At 39.3% G+C, this 18,183-nt stretch overlaps 1 protein-coding gene across 6 annotated transcripts in view; it reads left to right on the forward strand.

Annotated features, from left to right (window-relative positions):
- The window catches only part of LOC129723376 (protein mini spindles), a 487,241-nt gene that overhangs the window by 219,670 nt on the left and 249,388 nt on the right, over nt 1–18,183 (forward strand). For all 6 annotated transcript variants that reach the window (XM_055677565.1, XM_055677564.1, XM_055677567.1 and 3 more), the window contains one exon: nt 4,092–4,405. In XM_055677565.1, coding sequence (XP_055533540.1) covers nt 4,092–4,405 — 314 coding nt within the window. The remainder of the gene's footprint in view (nt 1–4,091; nt 4,406–18,183) is intronic.

An 18,183-nucleotide genomic window follows, 5' to 3' on the forward strand; every position in this document is an offset into this window, starting at 1 on the left:
GCTAAGAAAGTATACTCCTTTGTTGACCAATCTCCTGGGATGGAACATAGGTATTTCCTCCTAATGTTCGGGTTTCGAAACCAAGGATAAAGCGCCTTTACTCGCTTCAACTGTTACGGTTGGAACTTGAGTACTAACTCTAGTCCTAGCATTTTTAGCTTATGATTATAGCGCCATCACTCGCTCTTTGAAAGGAATATGGATTATTATTATTATTTATAAAATAACGACAGCCCTTTCGTCAAATGCCAATTGTGCATTCTGTAGATAAATCAAATAGTGATTGCTAACAAAAAAAAAGAGATGAACAATAACAAGCAAAAATATGCGTAATTCAATTCAGTTTTCAATTGATGTAACGCCACACACGCGCGTGTGTGTGTCAGAGTGTGTGTTTAGTCTAGTAAATATCGGAAATGTATTAGTTTCTATTAGATTCTATGATTTGAATCCAGTTTAAACCAACATTAAGAGATGTTTTTGGGGCCATGCACGTGTGCGTGATTTGTTTCACATATACAATTTTTTTCTATATTGGAACTGGGTTATATCTAAGAAAACGAAGTAAAATATGCGATTTTTCTCCTATGAATCGTTAGTTCTTCGGGATATCGAATTCAGTCTGTTGAGTTTTAATAATTATACTCGGTAAAATTTTAATAACACGGGCGAAATCTTTGAAAAACCGCCACAGCGAGGGTAAACTTGAACACGTTGAACGAATCTACTGGTGTGTGTAAATGAACTAAGTCACCTATTGTATCAAGAAGTTGTCAAAGTTTCATGCATCCAAAGCCTAAAATTCCAAAAAAAGCAAATATGCATATAAAACAATAAAGAATTTTCTCCAAACGTCAAAATTGGCATTATTAGCATATAATTAACATAAATTTGAGTCATCTCGACTAACGAAACTTCGAAATAGTGACTCAAAAATCAACATTTGCTCAAAAACTAAGAAAAACATGAAACGAGGCTTAACAAAATACCCACAAAATTCTCAAATTATGTTTTTAGAGTTTTTTTTTATTGCAGGGAGTCGAAGAAATCCTAAGGCTATCACGGTTTTTTTGCGATCTTGTTTCTTTCCCGTCGATTATTACTAACTAAGAATATGGAATAGTTGATTAATGATTTGATAACCGAGCGAGAAGAATTTTTCGATGCAAGTCAAAGAGAAGATGCAATATTGTGCTATATGGTAGAGCTTATGTTATATGATAGAGTGATGTATCATTTTCATAAATTATAAATCGAGATTATAAATGAATTATATATCTAAATTTCCGCACTATTTCTTTGTTTGCTCACAAACAGCTTTTACTTTACGTTTCCATATACAAATTATCATAAGTCCTGAATTAATAACATTTCACAAGACATGTTCCCAATGATGAAATATGGACCATGTCTATTTTAAACTCATTGATGTAACTCAAAGCTTACACGCTCGCCCTCTCGATGCATCAAATGACAATCAAACACAGAGCACCAAATTTCGTAGTAAGTATTCATTCCAATGACTTGAACTCTTTACTATCCCGGACTAATAATACAGGAAACGATCATGCTCTCCAAAAAAACTGGTCAATACTTTACCGGATGCTTGTTACATTTTCAGGGACGACTCTCACCAGGCACAACGTCCGGCGATTGGACTTAAAGTTTGCTTTGAGTAGACATTTAAGCAATCAGAACATTTTTCTGCTCCAGTGGTTCAATTTGTCCAATTCTCCGTGCTCATTTTCTAGTTGATCAAATCATTTTTTTTGTTAGGGAATTAGGATTACGTTGTCCATTGATGTGAACTTTTGTAATATATCCCAGTCAATTGCTTTACGTGTCCCTTTGCAAAATACAATGACCACTATTGTTGTGAGTGATCAGGTACCTGCACCGACACGCTTCCAGTCAGGTAAAATATGGTTTATGAAGTCAATCACCTTTTCAGGATTCAAAGACCAAGACTCGTTGGGCTGTAAGATGCCATTGCCAAGAAGCCTTGATCTGCGTTTAAATAATGCACCACAACTGCAGAGCAGATGTTCCGATGTCTCGCGTTCCGTATTACAAAAGCGACAGATATCCTGAACCCGGCCAATGTTCTTTAAATGATATCTACTCGGACAGTGCCCCGTTACTAGGCCGACATATGTACAAAGAGCTCTTTTGTTGAGCTCTAGGGGCTTTTTTGAATGGTTTTCGTTTGGTGTTATAAGTCTTTTAGATTGGGAACACTTTTTGACATCCAACCAATCGAATCGGTTCAGCCGATGCTGAGAAAATCGAGATATATTGGTCGTAAGAATGAAAATAAACACACATACACATACACACCTCATTCAAACCTCATCAAATCAAATCAAACCTCATTCACCTCATGAAAGCACTAAATGAAAAAAATATGTTTGGGGCAAAATTAAGTTATTTCTTGTCCAAAATAAATTCGAATGTTGTATGTGTAGACAACGTAAGTTTTTAAATATCTCATCAACCAAAAATATTTTTCCCTTGGAAATATATTTCTTGTCCAAAATGAATACGAATGTTGTATGTGTGGACAACGTAAGTTTTTAAATATCTCATCAACCAATAATATTTTTCCCTTGGAAAATATATATTTTGTGTAAGATTGATGGTTTAGGGATTGTCAAAAATTTTCGTCAAAATCGATCGAAAAGTTTTCGAGAAAAATCGAAACAAAATTCATTTGTGTGGTTTTCCACACAAGGGTGCGATGAAGGTTAATATATAATGGTTGAAATAAAAGCCAGATTATAATCAAATGAAATGGCAACCTATAGGACAAACAAACTGTTGAACCACGTGTTCAATCATTATAATTTATCAGTCAACCCCAAACTAGTGATTTATACATTTTGATACATAACCTCCAAACTAAAAATCCACAAATTTAATAGAGTCTTATGAGGCAGGTAGACCTTTCATTTGCAATTAATTTCATGAAAATCGGTCCAGCCATCTCTGAGAAAAGTGAATGAGAATAAAAAGTTGCACATACAAACACACACATACACACAAAAAAGATGATCACTGAATTTAATTCAAAATGATTAAAAAACGTCACTGACGTCTAGAAAAAGCCAGCAATGGAAATAATGGTTTATGACGCTCTATTTAAACAGAAAAGATGAAAATAAAATATGATCATAAATAAAAAGAGGTGTAAAATGTTTCGCAGGTAAAAAAGCCTTTATAAAAAGGATAAAGCAAATTAGGTATTCCGAACTAACTTAAAATGCTTAGGAACGCTCCTGAAATGTTAAAAAACAACTATGAAAAAGGGTCTTCAATTTGGTCAATTTCATGGAGCGAAAACGGTCAAAAGAAAATGACCTAAGTTCAGCCAAATGGTTGAAGAATAGAAGCGTTTTGAATGAAAAGGGCAAAGCAGCAAACGATTCCAAATTTACCGAAAGTGGAAAACTTATTCCAAATTAAGCTTAATTGAAAGTACCCCAAAGACCTCTGTTAACGAAATAAAATGATTAAAAAAGAAACATATCTTAGAAGTCAAGTTTATCACAAATACAGCTGACAACGACTTTAAAATTAGAACAGATGTAGATTTTTTATTGCAGGCCAATTTTTTTTTGGCTGATTTCATTTTTTGGGAAATTTATTGTGTCCCGTGAACATAATAATAAACCCCCTCCCTTTACCGTGGACATTTGCGTAACCCCTACCCCCCCTAAGTTGTCCACGTGGAATGTGGACAGCCCCCTATGAATTTCTCATTTTCAGTGAATAGTTTTTTATTTTACCTACCTGCCCCGCATAGCAAGTCCGTTCCATTTGCAATTTCACTAAAATTCAGGTAATAAGCGGAAATGGTAGCTAACTATGTATAGTTTCGCAACAATAGATAAACTTAACAACTTTGTTCTAAGAAACTTCGGATAAACATCCAATCGTATTCCCATTTTAAAGGAAGCAATGGTATAAAATTATACAAAAACGCGTTTTTCTCGGCCTGCTGTATAGACAAATGGGATGGACTTGCTATGTGCACCAGTATAGTTTTTGAAGGATATAATTCTATATTTTTTTATAACACGGTTTACTTTCAGGCAGCGCTTAGGGAAGTCGCAAAACACATATCTGACAGAGACAATTCGGTTCGTAATGCTGCATTGAATACTGTTGTGCAAGCTTACTTTCTTGCAGGAGAAAAAGTTTATAAATTAATTGGGCAGTTGTCAGAAAAAGATTTGTCAATGTTGGATGAACGGATTAAGCGATCGAAAAAAACAACTGTTAAAAAGTCGAATGAAATGGTGAAGGTTTCATCGGTATCAGAAATTAATGCCGAAAGTGAACTTTTGGATGATCAAGAAGAAGGAAATGTCCAGATACAACAACCTACGGAAAACGTACTAGTACGGTAAGTTGACTTATTTTTTGTTTTAAATCAACGATAAAAAATCGAAAAGAAATTATTAAACGTTCGTATTCTTACCAATTTGTTGTAAATGTATTAAAATTTGATGTTTTGCCTTTCTCCTATAAAGGTATAGCAATCACTGCAAAAACTAAAAGTATAAAAGTGCTCAAAAGGGCCGAATGTCGTATATCACTCGACTTAGTTCGACGAGATGAGCATTTTCTGTATGTGTGTGCATGTGTGTGTAACGCTCTCCCAATCTCACGCTATTGAATTTTATTGTAATCGGATTTTTAGTTTAGAAGTTATGATTGAAAATGTGTAAATCACGAAACATCGTTATCTCAGAAACTACTCAACCGATTTGAACAAAATTGGTTTTAAGGTGGAAGTGTGTTGAAGCCACAAATGGCCGACTTCAAGCCACCACGTGGTCAATTTCCAAATCTCAACGACATATCACTCGGTAATAGTTAATGAGTAACATGTGAGAACATATCCTCATGTTTGTTACGGTGATGAAAACATAAGACAGTGTTTTTATAAGTAACACATCAACTATTTCCGAGTCTTGTGCCAATGAAAATGCGTAGTCAACCACGTGGTGGCTTCAATGTGGCTTCTACACCCTACAACCTTGAATGAACAAGCTACCTAAAAACCCTAAACTTTTTAATTTTATAAAGATTCGACATGTGGTTCAAATGTTATGGAAAGAAACGTGTTCTGGAGAGTGTTTAATCTCACTCATGTATCTCAGAGATGGCTGAACCGGTTTCCATGAAATTAGTGTCAAATGAAAAGTCCAGCTGCCTCATAAAACCATATTGAATTTCATTGTCATTGACTGTAACTTTGTCTGTAATGTATCAAAATTTCAAAATCACGAAACTTAATTATCTCAGAAATTACACAACCGAAATGAACAATATTGGTATCAAATGAACGGACTAGTTAAGGGTTATCTGATTAAATATGTTGATTAAACACGTGGTTCAAAAGTTGTGAAAAGACTGTCATATTTGAAATAGAAGAAAAATCCTACTACAGGCATACCTCGATTATACACACCCTAGATTATACGCACCCTCGATTTCACGTACATTTTACCTCGATTTTATGCACACTTTTTTCAAACACATGTTTAATTCAAATGTTTTTTTCAAACACATTTTTAATTCAAATGTTTTTTGTTTGAATTGTGCATATTGCAGGATTATATAAATTAGATATCGTTCACAAATAAGGGGCTGTCCATATATCACGTGGAAACTTAGAGGAGAGGTAGGAAGTCCACGGTCCATATAATTTTTCGAGAATTCATATGAAAGTTCATCCACGGAGGTCTGAAATCACCCAAAATATGTCCACAAATATGTCAGTTTTGTTACGCGGGCAATATGTTCCAAATGTGTATGGGACCGCGTAAAAAAGACTAAATTGAGTTGAAAAAACAACGTAGAAAACCGTCCCAAAACGTTTGATGACTTTGACTATATATGGTCATTCTAAAGGCCAAAATAGAATGTTATAAATTTTCAGTATTTACACCAAAAATTGTGAATTTTTCAAAAAACTGATATATTTGATTACTTGTGTCCTAAAACGAAAAACGTGATTGGAATGAAGTTGATATATTGTGCTTTCTTTGAGTTATGGAGAAATGCAATCCGCGTAAAAAACCTTACTTTTAGTGGATAGTCCCTAATGAAAACTTGTTTGATTTGGAGTCGTTCAATAGCTAAGAGTATTTCAATAAAAATATCCAAATTTTGATACTTTTTCTCTACTGTCATTGGCTGAAGTATCATTTTGTGCTACTAGTTTTCGAATCACTTTAAAAATATTTGTAATCATCGAATAGATTAACCATTTTCATATACTAGTTAGTGAAAATGGTTATTTCATTTGATGATTACAAATGTTGGAGACGTGGACATCCCTGAAACCACATCGCAGCTGAAGCTCTCTGGTGACAGTTGGGCTGTCATCCAGTTCGACGCAAGTAAGCGCGCGAATCAAGAGTCACTTCCTTTTTGATCGCGAACATATTACAAGCATAGCCATTGTACCTCGTTATTAAATAAATAGTTTTAATTTGTTTTAAGTACGGTTCGTGTTTTATTTATCGGTTACCTCGCCTACCACGAAACGTAACAGTGGCGACGAGTAGGTAAACGCGGAATTATATTATTCATTGCAATTCCGTCACTCACGTGTATCAGAAGACGGAGTTCAGCTGAACATAACCCCAAAGAGAGCAGCCGACACCGGGAGACAATCAGTTCCAACGGTTAATGCACCAGCAGCAGACCATCAGTATCCCGGAATGCAGCAGAATAATTTGCACAACACTCCGAATCCAGCCAGTCAGCCCGCTCCGGATAATGCATACGCCCAGTTCTTCCAGCAATTAGTGCAGCAGCAGCAGCTCTTTATGCAGCAGCAATAGCAGCAGCTTATGCACCAGCAGCAGGATTTCTTTCGGAACATTATGTCGTCTATTCATGTTCAGGTTCCACCAAACCCTGAAATGATTCTCGACTCGCTAGCGAATAACATCAAGGGATTTCGCTACAGTCCGGAAGACAACATCACCTTCGCTGCCTGGTATGCTCGGTATGATGATCTTTTCGAAAAAGATGCGGCGCGATTAGACGAGGAAGCAAAAGTTCGTTTGCTAATGCGAAAAATGGGAACGGCAGAACATGAACGTTACATCAGTTTCATTTTGCCAAAAGCTCCGAAGGACTTTCCATTCACAACAACAGTCGCAAAACTGAAATCGCTTTTCGGTGCGGCTGAATCTATTATCAGTAAACGCTATCGCTGCCTGCAGGTATCAAAACAACCATCCGAAGATTACGTCACATATGCATGTCGGATAAACAAAACCTGCGTTGAATTCGAGCTCAGCAAACTCACCGAGGAGCAGTTCAAGTGTCTTATGTTTGTTTGCGGACTAAAATCAGAGGGAGATAGTGAGGTACGTACACGACTGCTTTCCAAAATTGAGGAGCGCAGCGATGTCACCTTGGAACATCTTTCGGAAGACTGCCAACGTTTATTGTGTTTAAAGCGGGACACAGCAATGATAGAATCTGTACCATCATCATCAGTACAGTATATCAACCGTAAGCAGCAGTTTCCAAATCCAAATCATACCAAATATCAAATTAAAATCTACCAGCTACACCTTGTTGGTGTTGTGGTGGAATGCACTTCGTCAGAGATTGTCTCCACAAAAATCACAAGTGCAATGATTGTGGTACAATTGGGCACCGTGAAGGTTATTGTTCCAGTGCGAAACGAAGTCCAAAAGCAACACACCATAAAATCAGACCGTCAGAGAGGTTCAAAACAAAAACGGTAAGCTTATCAGTAAATGCAGTGAACAGCAAACGACGCACATAGGAGTATTTGAGCCAAAAAGCTGGCCAAAAGTCCAAGTCGCTCTATTTTGGTAGTAATTGGGTAGATTTATATCAAAAACGTGTTATTTTCGAATAATCAACACAAAAAAGGTGACATCCATTTAAAACGTCACCCAATATATAAAATATTACTTTAAAATCACTTACTCCATTTTTTTAGTGTCTTTTTACACATTATATAAAACAAAGATTTAGAAATTTCCATATGAATCTTCATTTAATAAAATGTCAATAAAATAAAAAAGAGGATACAGGAGGAAGATTTTCCTTTTCGTATATTTTCAGAAGGCTTTGGCCTTTCTGTCAATGAATAAAGCTTCGGCGGGACTTGTGCGGAAGGTTACTAAATCATATAAATAATTTCACAACATTATGGATTTTTCGCGGTCGGTTTTCACAATCACTTATTTCGTAAACAATCCATGATTATTTTATGCATTCAACGTTTTAAATATTGCAAAACATTTTACTTATCTTGTAGATTATGTCCTGTGAGAATGAAAAACTATTTGACAATTTTTTTAAATTTTTTACGCCACCCGAGCAGTAGCACGTATTTTTCAAACTGACCAATTTACTGTGGAATAATTTTGAAAGTTTGGTTTATGTGATAAGACTTCAATGGGTTCTGGGATGACATGAGGGTATGTTTCAACTGAAATCAATTAAAAATAATGGAAATCGTGTATTTTGTATGTCGGACTTTTGGCCAACTTTTTGGGTCAAATACTCCTATGTGCGACGCTACGTTCAGTCCCACCTGAATGGTGTAGAAGTGAGGTTACAGTTGGATACTGGGTCCGACATCAGTATAGTTTCCAAACAAACGTGGGAGAAAATCGGCAAACCGCCAACATCGCCAGCTAAGGAAAAGGCAGCGACTGCAACAGGGGACCCTCTGCAGCTTCTTTTCAAGTTTGACTGCGACGTCTTTATCAATAATAGTCATCGCCCAGGACAGTTTTACGTAGTGGAAAAACCAATTCATTTACTCGGCATTGATCTACTAGAAGCGTTCTCCCTGTGGACAGTACCAATCAGTGCATACTGCAACAATGTCGTCAGCCCCGCTAGCACCCTACAGTCCCTGAAAGCTGCCTATCCAGATATTTTTCCAAGTGAACTTGGTCTGTGTACGAAAATAAAAGTCCAGCTGGAACTGAAACAAGACGCTCAACCAATATTTCGCCCAAAGCGTCCAGTGGCATATGCAATGTACAGCGCAGTGGATGATGAGCTCGATCGACTTGAACGTGCAAAAATAATTTCACCTGTCGATTTTTCAGATTAGGCAGCCCCCATCGTCGTCGTGCGAAAAGCAAATGGGTCGATTCGCATATGTGGAGATTATTCTACCGGACTTAACAATGCTCTACAGCCACATCAGTATCCTCTGCCGCTACCCGAAGACATTTTCAACAAATTGGCTAATTGTACTATATTCAGCCAAATCGACCTTTCAGATGCGTTTCTTCAGGTAGAGGTTGACGAAACCAGCCGCAATTTGCTCACCATCAACACACATCGAGGATTGTATCGTTACAACCGTCTCCCACCAGGTGTCAAAACAGCACCAGGCGCATTCCAGCAGCTAGTGGACACCATGTTAACAGGCCTCTCCTGTACTTCGGGCTACCTGGATGACGTCATTGTAGGTGGCATCAATGCAGACGAGCACTGGAAAAACCTTTGCGCAGTTCTTCAAAGAATTCAAGATTTCGGTTTCACAATCCGACCGGAAAAGTGCAGTTTCAGCCAGCAGCAAATCAAATATTTGGGACATTTGTTTGATCGTCATGGACTCCGCCCGGATCTGGCAAAAGTTCAGGCAATAAAGAACATGCCACATCCCACTGATATATCAGGTGTTCGTTCTTTTCTCGGTGCTATCAATTATTACGGGAAATTTGTCCCGTGTATGCGATCCTTGCGGTACCCGCTGGACGACCTGCTTAAATAGATGGTAAATTCAGCTGTGCGGCTGATTGTCAGCACGCATTCCACCGTTTTAAGCAGATTCTAACCTCCGATTTGCTGCTAACACACTACAATCCTGCACTTCCAGTAGTGGTATCAGCTGATGCATCCTCCGTTGGTGTTGGTGCTACCATCAGCCACAAGTTTAGCGACGAAACCATGAAGGTTATCCAGCACGCTTCGCGAGCTTTGACAGCAGCAGAGCAGAATTACAGCCAGGCAGATCGCGAAGGACTAGCGATCATATTTGCAGTAACAAAATTCCACAAGATGCTGTTTGGCCGCCAGTTTCTTCTGCAGACCGACCACGCTCCGTTGCTTCGCATTTTTGGCTCGAAAAAGGGTATTCCGGTATACACATCGAATCGCTTACAACGTTGGGCGCTCACGTTATTGTTGTATGACTTCACCATCGAGCACGTCCCAACCGCTAAATTCGGTAATGCTGATGTACTTTCTAGGTTGATTAATCGTCATATCAAACCAGAGGAAGACTATGTTATAGCTTCAGCACAGTTGGAAAAGGAACTCAGGTCAGTTACATCCAGTATTCTCAAAACTCTTCCTCTAAGTTTTAGAATCATACAACAAGCAACGCAGTCTGATCCAGTTACCAAGAAAGTTTACCGATATCTGCTTAATGTTTGGACCGATTCCAGTAAGCAAATCAGTGACCCGGAACTAAAACGTTTTTACGATCGTCGAGAATCTCTCACTACGGTTCAGGACTGCGTGATGTTCGGTGACCGTTTAGTCATTCCTTCCCAGTATCGTAGCCGTTGTCTCAACCAGCTTCACCGTGGCCATCCCGGTATTGAAAGAATGAAAGCAATTGCAAGATAGTACGTATACTGGCCATCTTTGACATCGCATGTTATGTTAAGGCTTGTCATGAATGTTTGATGGTTTTGAAATCTCCGTCGAAGTCACTGCCTGTTCCTTGGCCTAAAGCATGTAAGGCTTGGCAGCGAGTTCACACTGATTATGCTGGACCGATAGATGGAGAATTCTGTTTGCTGGTTGTGGATTCGTTCTCGAAATGGCCAGAAATTGTTCAAACCCGCACCACTACCACTACTGCCACCGTAAACATTCTGAAAGATCTGTTCGCCCGGCTTGGCATGCCCAAAACATTGGTGAGTGATAATGGCCCGCAATTCACCAGTACACAGTTCCAGACTTTCTGCACGGATAACGGTATAGAACATTTTACAACTGCCCCATTCCACCCGCAGTCCAATGGCCAAGCTGAACGTTTTGTTGACACGTTCAAACGTTCGATAAAAAAAATCAAAGCGGGGAGAGATACAATGCACGATGCACTCTGCACCTTCCTGCTAACTGATTGCACTACACCCAACAGTTTTACCACAGATAAGAAATCGCCTGTCGAAATTATGCTTGGTCGCCCAATAAGAACCAGTTTGGATTTGCTTCGTCAACCGTTGAATAATTTGACAGCAAACGCTCCAAACAGTGATATTAGTGTAAAACGTCAGTACAGCCGAGGTGATTTCGTGTATGCAAAAATCTTCGTTAAAAATCTGTGGCATTGGGCGTCAGGTAAAATTGTTGAACGTGTTGGTCAGGTGATGTACAACGTTTGGATTAATGATCGCAAGCTGATACGTTCTCATGTGAATCAAATTCGCAGCACACACACTCAGCCAGTAGCAGGTAAAACCAGCCAGTTACCACTAAGTATCCTGCTAGACGCTTGGAATATTAATATGCCCGCTGCCATTAATCCATCTGCACAGTCTACACCTGTAAGCTCAAGGTCAGCATGTACACTCGTCGGGTCACCGATCGTTCCTGTTTCCCAGGCATCGTCTTCGTCTTCAAGTTCGTCATCCGAATTCATATCTGCAACCGAAGCCGATTCAGCTGATCAGGTTCCTTGTCGCTCTTCCCGTACACGAAGAGCTCCGCAACGGTTTAAACCCTACCAGCTGTATTAGAGGGGAGATGTTGGAGACGTGGACATCTTTAAAACCACATCGCAGCTGAAGCTCTCTGGGTGACAGTTGGGCTGTCATCCAGTTCGACGCAAGTAAGCGCGCGAATCAAGAGTCACTTCCTTTTTGATCGCGAACATATTACAAGCATAGCCATTGTACCTTGTTATTAAATAAATAGTTTTAATCTGTTTTAAGTACGGTTCGTGTTTTATTTATCGGTTACCTCGCCTACCACGAAACGTAACAACAAACATTTTTAAAGCCAGAACGATTTATTCGGTCGATAAAGTGGCGAAGTTATAGATATTAATTTTATATTTCCGAAAACGATACACACCGTGAACAAAAAATTAACAAAATTAATTATATCAAAAAGGTCTATTGTATATTTTTTTATAACAACTACCAAACCCCAGCTAAACATTTATGGTTATCTTATCATGGAGAAATAAAAAACAAGTAAGAAACAGAAAATTTAGATTTTACATAAAGAGTAAACAATTTTGAAGCCAAAACGGTTTCTTTGACTGGTATAAGGCAAAATTTACAACAGATCATACCAAAAAAATATACACAAAAAAAAAATAAAAAACAACTCGAGCATATGATAATAACATAAATTAAATATCTTTGAAAACATACTCTTAAAACACTGTTTTTTTTTTCTACGAGAACTCCATTTTGCTAGTGAAACAACCATAGTTAACTAACCTTGGAGATATTAATTTAAAAATATTGGAGTATAGGAATTTTTTTTTACAGTGTCTTTTTTTTTGAAGGACGAAATTAATATCTACAACTTTGCTGAAGATTGTTTATCGATAAAACAAACCGTGTTGGCTCTGAAATGGCTCTCGTCAATCCATGAATCAAATTTCGAGCAAGATAAATGGACTTTTTTGAATGAAAGTCGGCGTTAAGGCCCGAATACACACACGGCGTAATGACGCCTTCTCCATACAAGTAATCGCGCCTTTCGTTGGGACGCCTTTCAATCAGAACCTTCTAACTTTGCCTTCTAGTGAAGAAGGCCTTCCACACGGTCTTGTGTCGCCTTCTTTTGGCGAAGGCGCTGGCAACGCCGTGTTGTATCATTTTCCGCCTGCTGGTGATTCCAGAAGTGTGCTGCTTTATTTTTTTCCTTCAACAAACATAAATAAACATGAATTGGGTGGCATGACGACAAGAAGGTTAGCACACGGTGAAGTTCGAGACGGCGTGATTGCGTTTTTCGTGTAGACGAGTGGAAGGTGGTAGATGATAGAAGGCACGCTAGAAGGTTTGAGGAAGGTACTGACAATTTTCGTCAGGAAGGCGTTGTCACACCGTGTGTGTATTCGGGCCTTTAGAATGGGTAAAAATGTGTGGCCAACATACCAACATATACACATATACAAACGCACCCATATTCATTGTTTCTGTGGTGTTCCTGACAACACTGGGCGTAAGACACAAAAGAAGACAGCTGGATATAAAAAACGTGAGCCATATTGTTAATGCAGAGAAATAAAGTAAAAACGTGTTTTCCCGTGTTACAAAACGTTTCCGATTTATTTTGCGTATTGATCCCGTTTCGAATCCCACATTGGTGACCCCGACGCGAGAGTAGTGCCGATACGTATCGAGTTAACGTTCCGTCGATCGAAAATGCTTGAGAATCAAAACGAACAAGCTGACGAAAATGCTGCCGTTACCGCTGGTGTCGCGGTCAAGCTTCCAGATTCCTGGAAAAATGTCCCCGTTATGTGGTTCGCCCAGGCCGAAGCATAGTTTGCTTTAGCTAATGTCATACCAAATTGTCTATACCAAATTCTACCACATCGTCGCAAAAATCGACCAGTCCGTAATATGTCACGTCGCAGATTTGGTTGCTGCTCCTCCGGATGCAAACAAATATGTCGCTATTAAAGAACATCTGTTTGCACGATTCCAAGTGTCGGAACAAGGAAAATTGGAACGGCTTCTGGGCGATTGCGGCCATGGTGACATAAGTCCCACCCATCTTCTGGCCAAAATGCAAGAGCTTGCAGCCGGATTAAATGTCACGGATGACCTATTTAAAATGTTTTTTCTGAAGCGGATGTCGATTAGCGTGAAGGCCGTTCTCTCTATTAGCAACGGGACAATTGGAAAACTCGCAGAAATGGCGGATAAGATGGTTGAATTTTCAACATCTTATGTTGCGGCCGCATCAACCAGCACCCATGGAACAGAAACAACAACAGAGCTATAAAATCAAATTGCCGCGTTGACAGCAGAAATTCGGAGCCTAAAAGCAACAAGAAGTGGTTCTAGAAGCCGATCGACGTCAAGAGCAAGTCGTGTTATCGATGACGAAATCTGTTGGTTTCATCGTAAGTTCGGGGGACGCGCATTGAAATGTCGTGACCCATGTAAATACAATTAAACAAATCAAAGACGCGTTCATTTACGGTCGCTGAAGTGAACGCAGTAGCGGGGAGCCGCCGCATCCTGATAAGCGACTACACTTCGAAATATAAATTTCTCATCGATACTGGTTCTGATGTGTCGATAGTTCCAGCAACAAACAGCGATAGACGTAAAGGAGCAACGCCGTTTATTTTACATGCTGCAAACGGATCTCAAATTAAATTCTATGATAAACGGTATATTACAATCGATCGAATTAAGCCAGCCTTCATTTGCGACCAGGAAATATACAAACACCCTACGCTGGACAGCAAAACCAAAATTACACCATCTGGACACAAGGTCAGATTCCTGGTGTAACTGGGGGGCCTATGTGGTGTTCCTGACAACACTGGTCGTAAGACACAAAAGAAGACAGCTGGGTATAAAAAACGTGAGCCATATTGTTAATGCAGAGAAATAAAGTAAAAACGTGTTTTCCCGTGTTACAAAACGTTTCCGATTTATTTTGCGTATTGATCCCGTTTCGAATCCCACATTTCATTTAATTCCTTTCAGATATTTTGAGTGAGTTTCTTGCCATAAACGGCCTAGTAGAGAACGTTCATCAATTACGTAACGCAAATGATTATCTTCTTCGACTCCCCTTCCCGCTATGTAACTATTTTTCCGACCTTAATTTTTTTTAATATGTATTGTCAAACTTTCCTACCCCCTCTTTGGACGTTACGTAATAATTGGATGTTCCATTACATGTTTTTTTGCAATTTTCAGATTACGGAAATTATTTTTGGGTTATAAAATATTTTGAAAATCTTGCTTCGATTTTACGCACAACTGATTTAGAAATATCAACTGTGCAAGGAGCAAAGTCAAACCCCAGTTCTTTTCAGAGCTTCCAAGAGTTGATTGATTGACGCTTGCTTCCTTTCGAACATAAATTTTGGTCCATTCCGAACCGGATTGCAGTAACCTGTCGAACGTAGCTGCTGCTAGTGCTACTGCTGCTGCTGTCGATTCAAATCGCGTGTGAAGCAAAGTAGTTAGTAAATCGCGTTCGTAATAAAAAAAAAATGAAATGTTAGTGCAACATTCGCCGAGACAAGAGCAGCATAACACCCCTGCTGGTACTGATGCGGTTACACAAACGGAAAACCTAGCTCAATCACCGGATGATTCTTCATCGTTCCACGGATTCGACGAATGGGAGATGCAAATGGATTGTGCTACAACGCAGGAGTATAAAGGATTAGTGCGCCAGAGAACTGCTGCGAAACAGAAATTGATGCGAATCAACCGGACGCTAATCGCTTTAACGCCTGGATTGGCACAACTTGGAGTGTTGTCTACAAATTTGAGTGTAAATTACGCCGAGTACAGCTAAATTCATAACAAGATATAAGCCATTGTACCCGATGAAGCGATCGATACACAGGATGATGAGTATGCAAACTCTGAGGAGCTGTACTACAATGTTTCCAATGCAGTGGAAGAATTATTATCGGAAGCGAAAACACGGATTGCCACACAAACTCCTTCAGCAAGTCCCACAGCACCTCAAGTCATCATCCAGCAACAACCGTTGAAAGCACCAAGTCCATCTTTTGATGGAAGCTATGATTCTTTGCCGAAATTCAAGGCTATCTTCCAAGACTTAATGGCTAATTCAGGGGGATACAGATGCCATTAAACTGTATCACCTCGACAAGGCGTTGACTGGAGATGCCGCCCGAATTTTAGATGCAAAATGAAGGCAACTATCAGCAAGCTTGGGAAATTTTATCCGATCGGTACGAGAACAAATGGGTACTAGTAGTAACTCACATCCGTGGGTTGTTAAAATTGAAGAAAATGACATCGGAGTCCCACAAGGAATTGCGAGGAATCATCGCCGAAGCCAATTGACACGTCGAAAGTTTGCGCTACCTTCAACAAGAAATCACTGGAGTATCGGAGCATATAATTGTTTATCTGCTGATTTCTGTCTTGGTCTCGGCAAGTGCACCTCAAACTTGTGAGATTTGCGGTGGTGATCATCGGAACTACCAATGAAACGCGCTGATTCACCTGACGACATCCCAGAAAAATGAAAAGATACGAGCCGCTGGAGTTTGCTTTAGCTGCCTGCGGAAAGGGCACCGTTCCAAAGAATGTCCTTCCAACAAGAAATGCCATAAGTGTCAACGTCACCACACGTTGCTCCATGATGATGGAGTACCCAAATTGGAGAAACCATCCAACGTTTCTCTTCCCGCAGAAGCAGTGGCAAGTAAACCACCGGTTCCGGCTGCTTCGAATCAACCATCCACATCGAAGCAGAAGATTCCTGCCATCATAGAGCCACCTGTGTCTACAACCTGTTCATCCAACTTAGCCCAAGCGACTAAGACTGTGCTGCTGCTTACCGCAGTGGTACATGTGTTTGACCAGAAGAACCACCTTCATCCATGCCGCGTTCTATTGAATAGTGGATCCCAAGTGAACTTCGTGACTGAAGATATGGCTAACCGTCTTGGTCTTCCAAAGAAACTCGCCAACCGAAAGTTCAAATCCCGAGTGTCGAACTTCCAAGCAAGTCTCGAGTGCCTGATTACACTGAAAGTAACTGGTACAATACCAGTGTCAAAAATCAACACCACACACTGGAATCTCCCCGAAGGATTAGTTTTGGCCGATCCCGGCTTCAATACGCCAGAAAAAGTTGACCTGCTGATTGGTGCTGAGCTGTTCTTCGATATCCTGAAACCGAGCCAATTAAGCCTAGAAAATAACCTGCCACAGCTGAGAGATACTCACCTTGGATGGATTGTATCTGGTGTCATCGTCGAGTCACAAATGTCCAACATTTCCATCCGGCAAGCCAACCACACTTCCCTTGAAGATGTCGAGCGAATGATGCAGCAGTTCTGGGAAATCGAGGAAGTGTCTGATGTTCCGAAGTTGTCAACCGAAGAAATGGCTTGCGAAGCGCACTTTTTATCCACGTACCAACGTGATGAGAGCGGAAGATTTATAGTGCGGTTACCATTCAACGAGAACGCTTCTAAATTGGGTGACTGTCGTGCACTGGCCCTGAAGAGGTTCTTGATCCAAGAAAAACGCTTGATGAATAATCCAGAGCTACAGGCGCAGTAGGCGTAAACTACAAGTTCTACTACCAAGTTATAAAATAATTGAAAAATTTCTTTAACGTGTCTATTACAGTATAATTACATAACATTTTGCACGTTTTTCTGTTTTGATAGTGCACGAACGGTCGCAGAAATAATCAAAAAAAACCTTTCAGCTGGCAACCAGTCAATGCGCTATTGTTTTGCGGCAACGGGACTTAAGGTTTTTCAGTCTAAAAATCTATTGTTTTGTTCGTGAATATACGTTTAATCGCTTGCCTGAATCTATCTTCTTTCGGAAATATCGAAGGCCGTGAGTAATCTTGTAATTTTGACTACTTTTTCAGTCAAATATGAAAATGTTCCACTGGGGGTAAAGTCGCCCACTATACAAGGGGTAAAACCGCCACGAATCCAACTGCTTGTTGTTTTACTTCAAGACCCAAATGCCTCGACACTACAAAGGGAATATTTACAGGATCAGTAAAGCAACTTCAAGCCACATAAGACATCAATGTTAATCGACCATTTTCGATTTGGTTTAAGCTTTTCTAGTAATATATTTTAACAAGACTTATTTTTGAAAAAAGTAAACCTGTGTGAAAATGGTGTTAATGAACCAAAATAATTTTAGAGCCAGGACGGTGTGTTTGATAGGTATGACGTCTCCGGCAGAATTGAAAATAGTAGTTTTTTACTTTCGAAAAAAGTACACACTCTAAAAAAATTTAAAGAAAAAATATAGAAATAGAATTAAAAATACATTTTTTTTTAATTTTTTTTTGAAAAAAAACATGTTTTTGCCTGTAAAATCTACGAAAGGTAAGCTAAAATTTTATGGTTGTTGGATCATGGAGTAATAGAAATATTAATAGCTCAATTTTTGTGAAGAATTTTTTTTTTGA

Source organism: Wyeomyia smithii, chromosome 2, assembly GCF_029784165.1.
Source record: "Wyeomyia smithii strain HCP4-BCI-WySm-NY-G18 chromosome 2, ASM2978416v1, whole genome shotgun sequence".
NCBI classification, from domain to species: Eukaryota; Metazoa; Arthropoda; class Insecta; order Diptera; family Culicidae; genus Wyeomyia; species Wyeomyia smithii.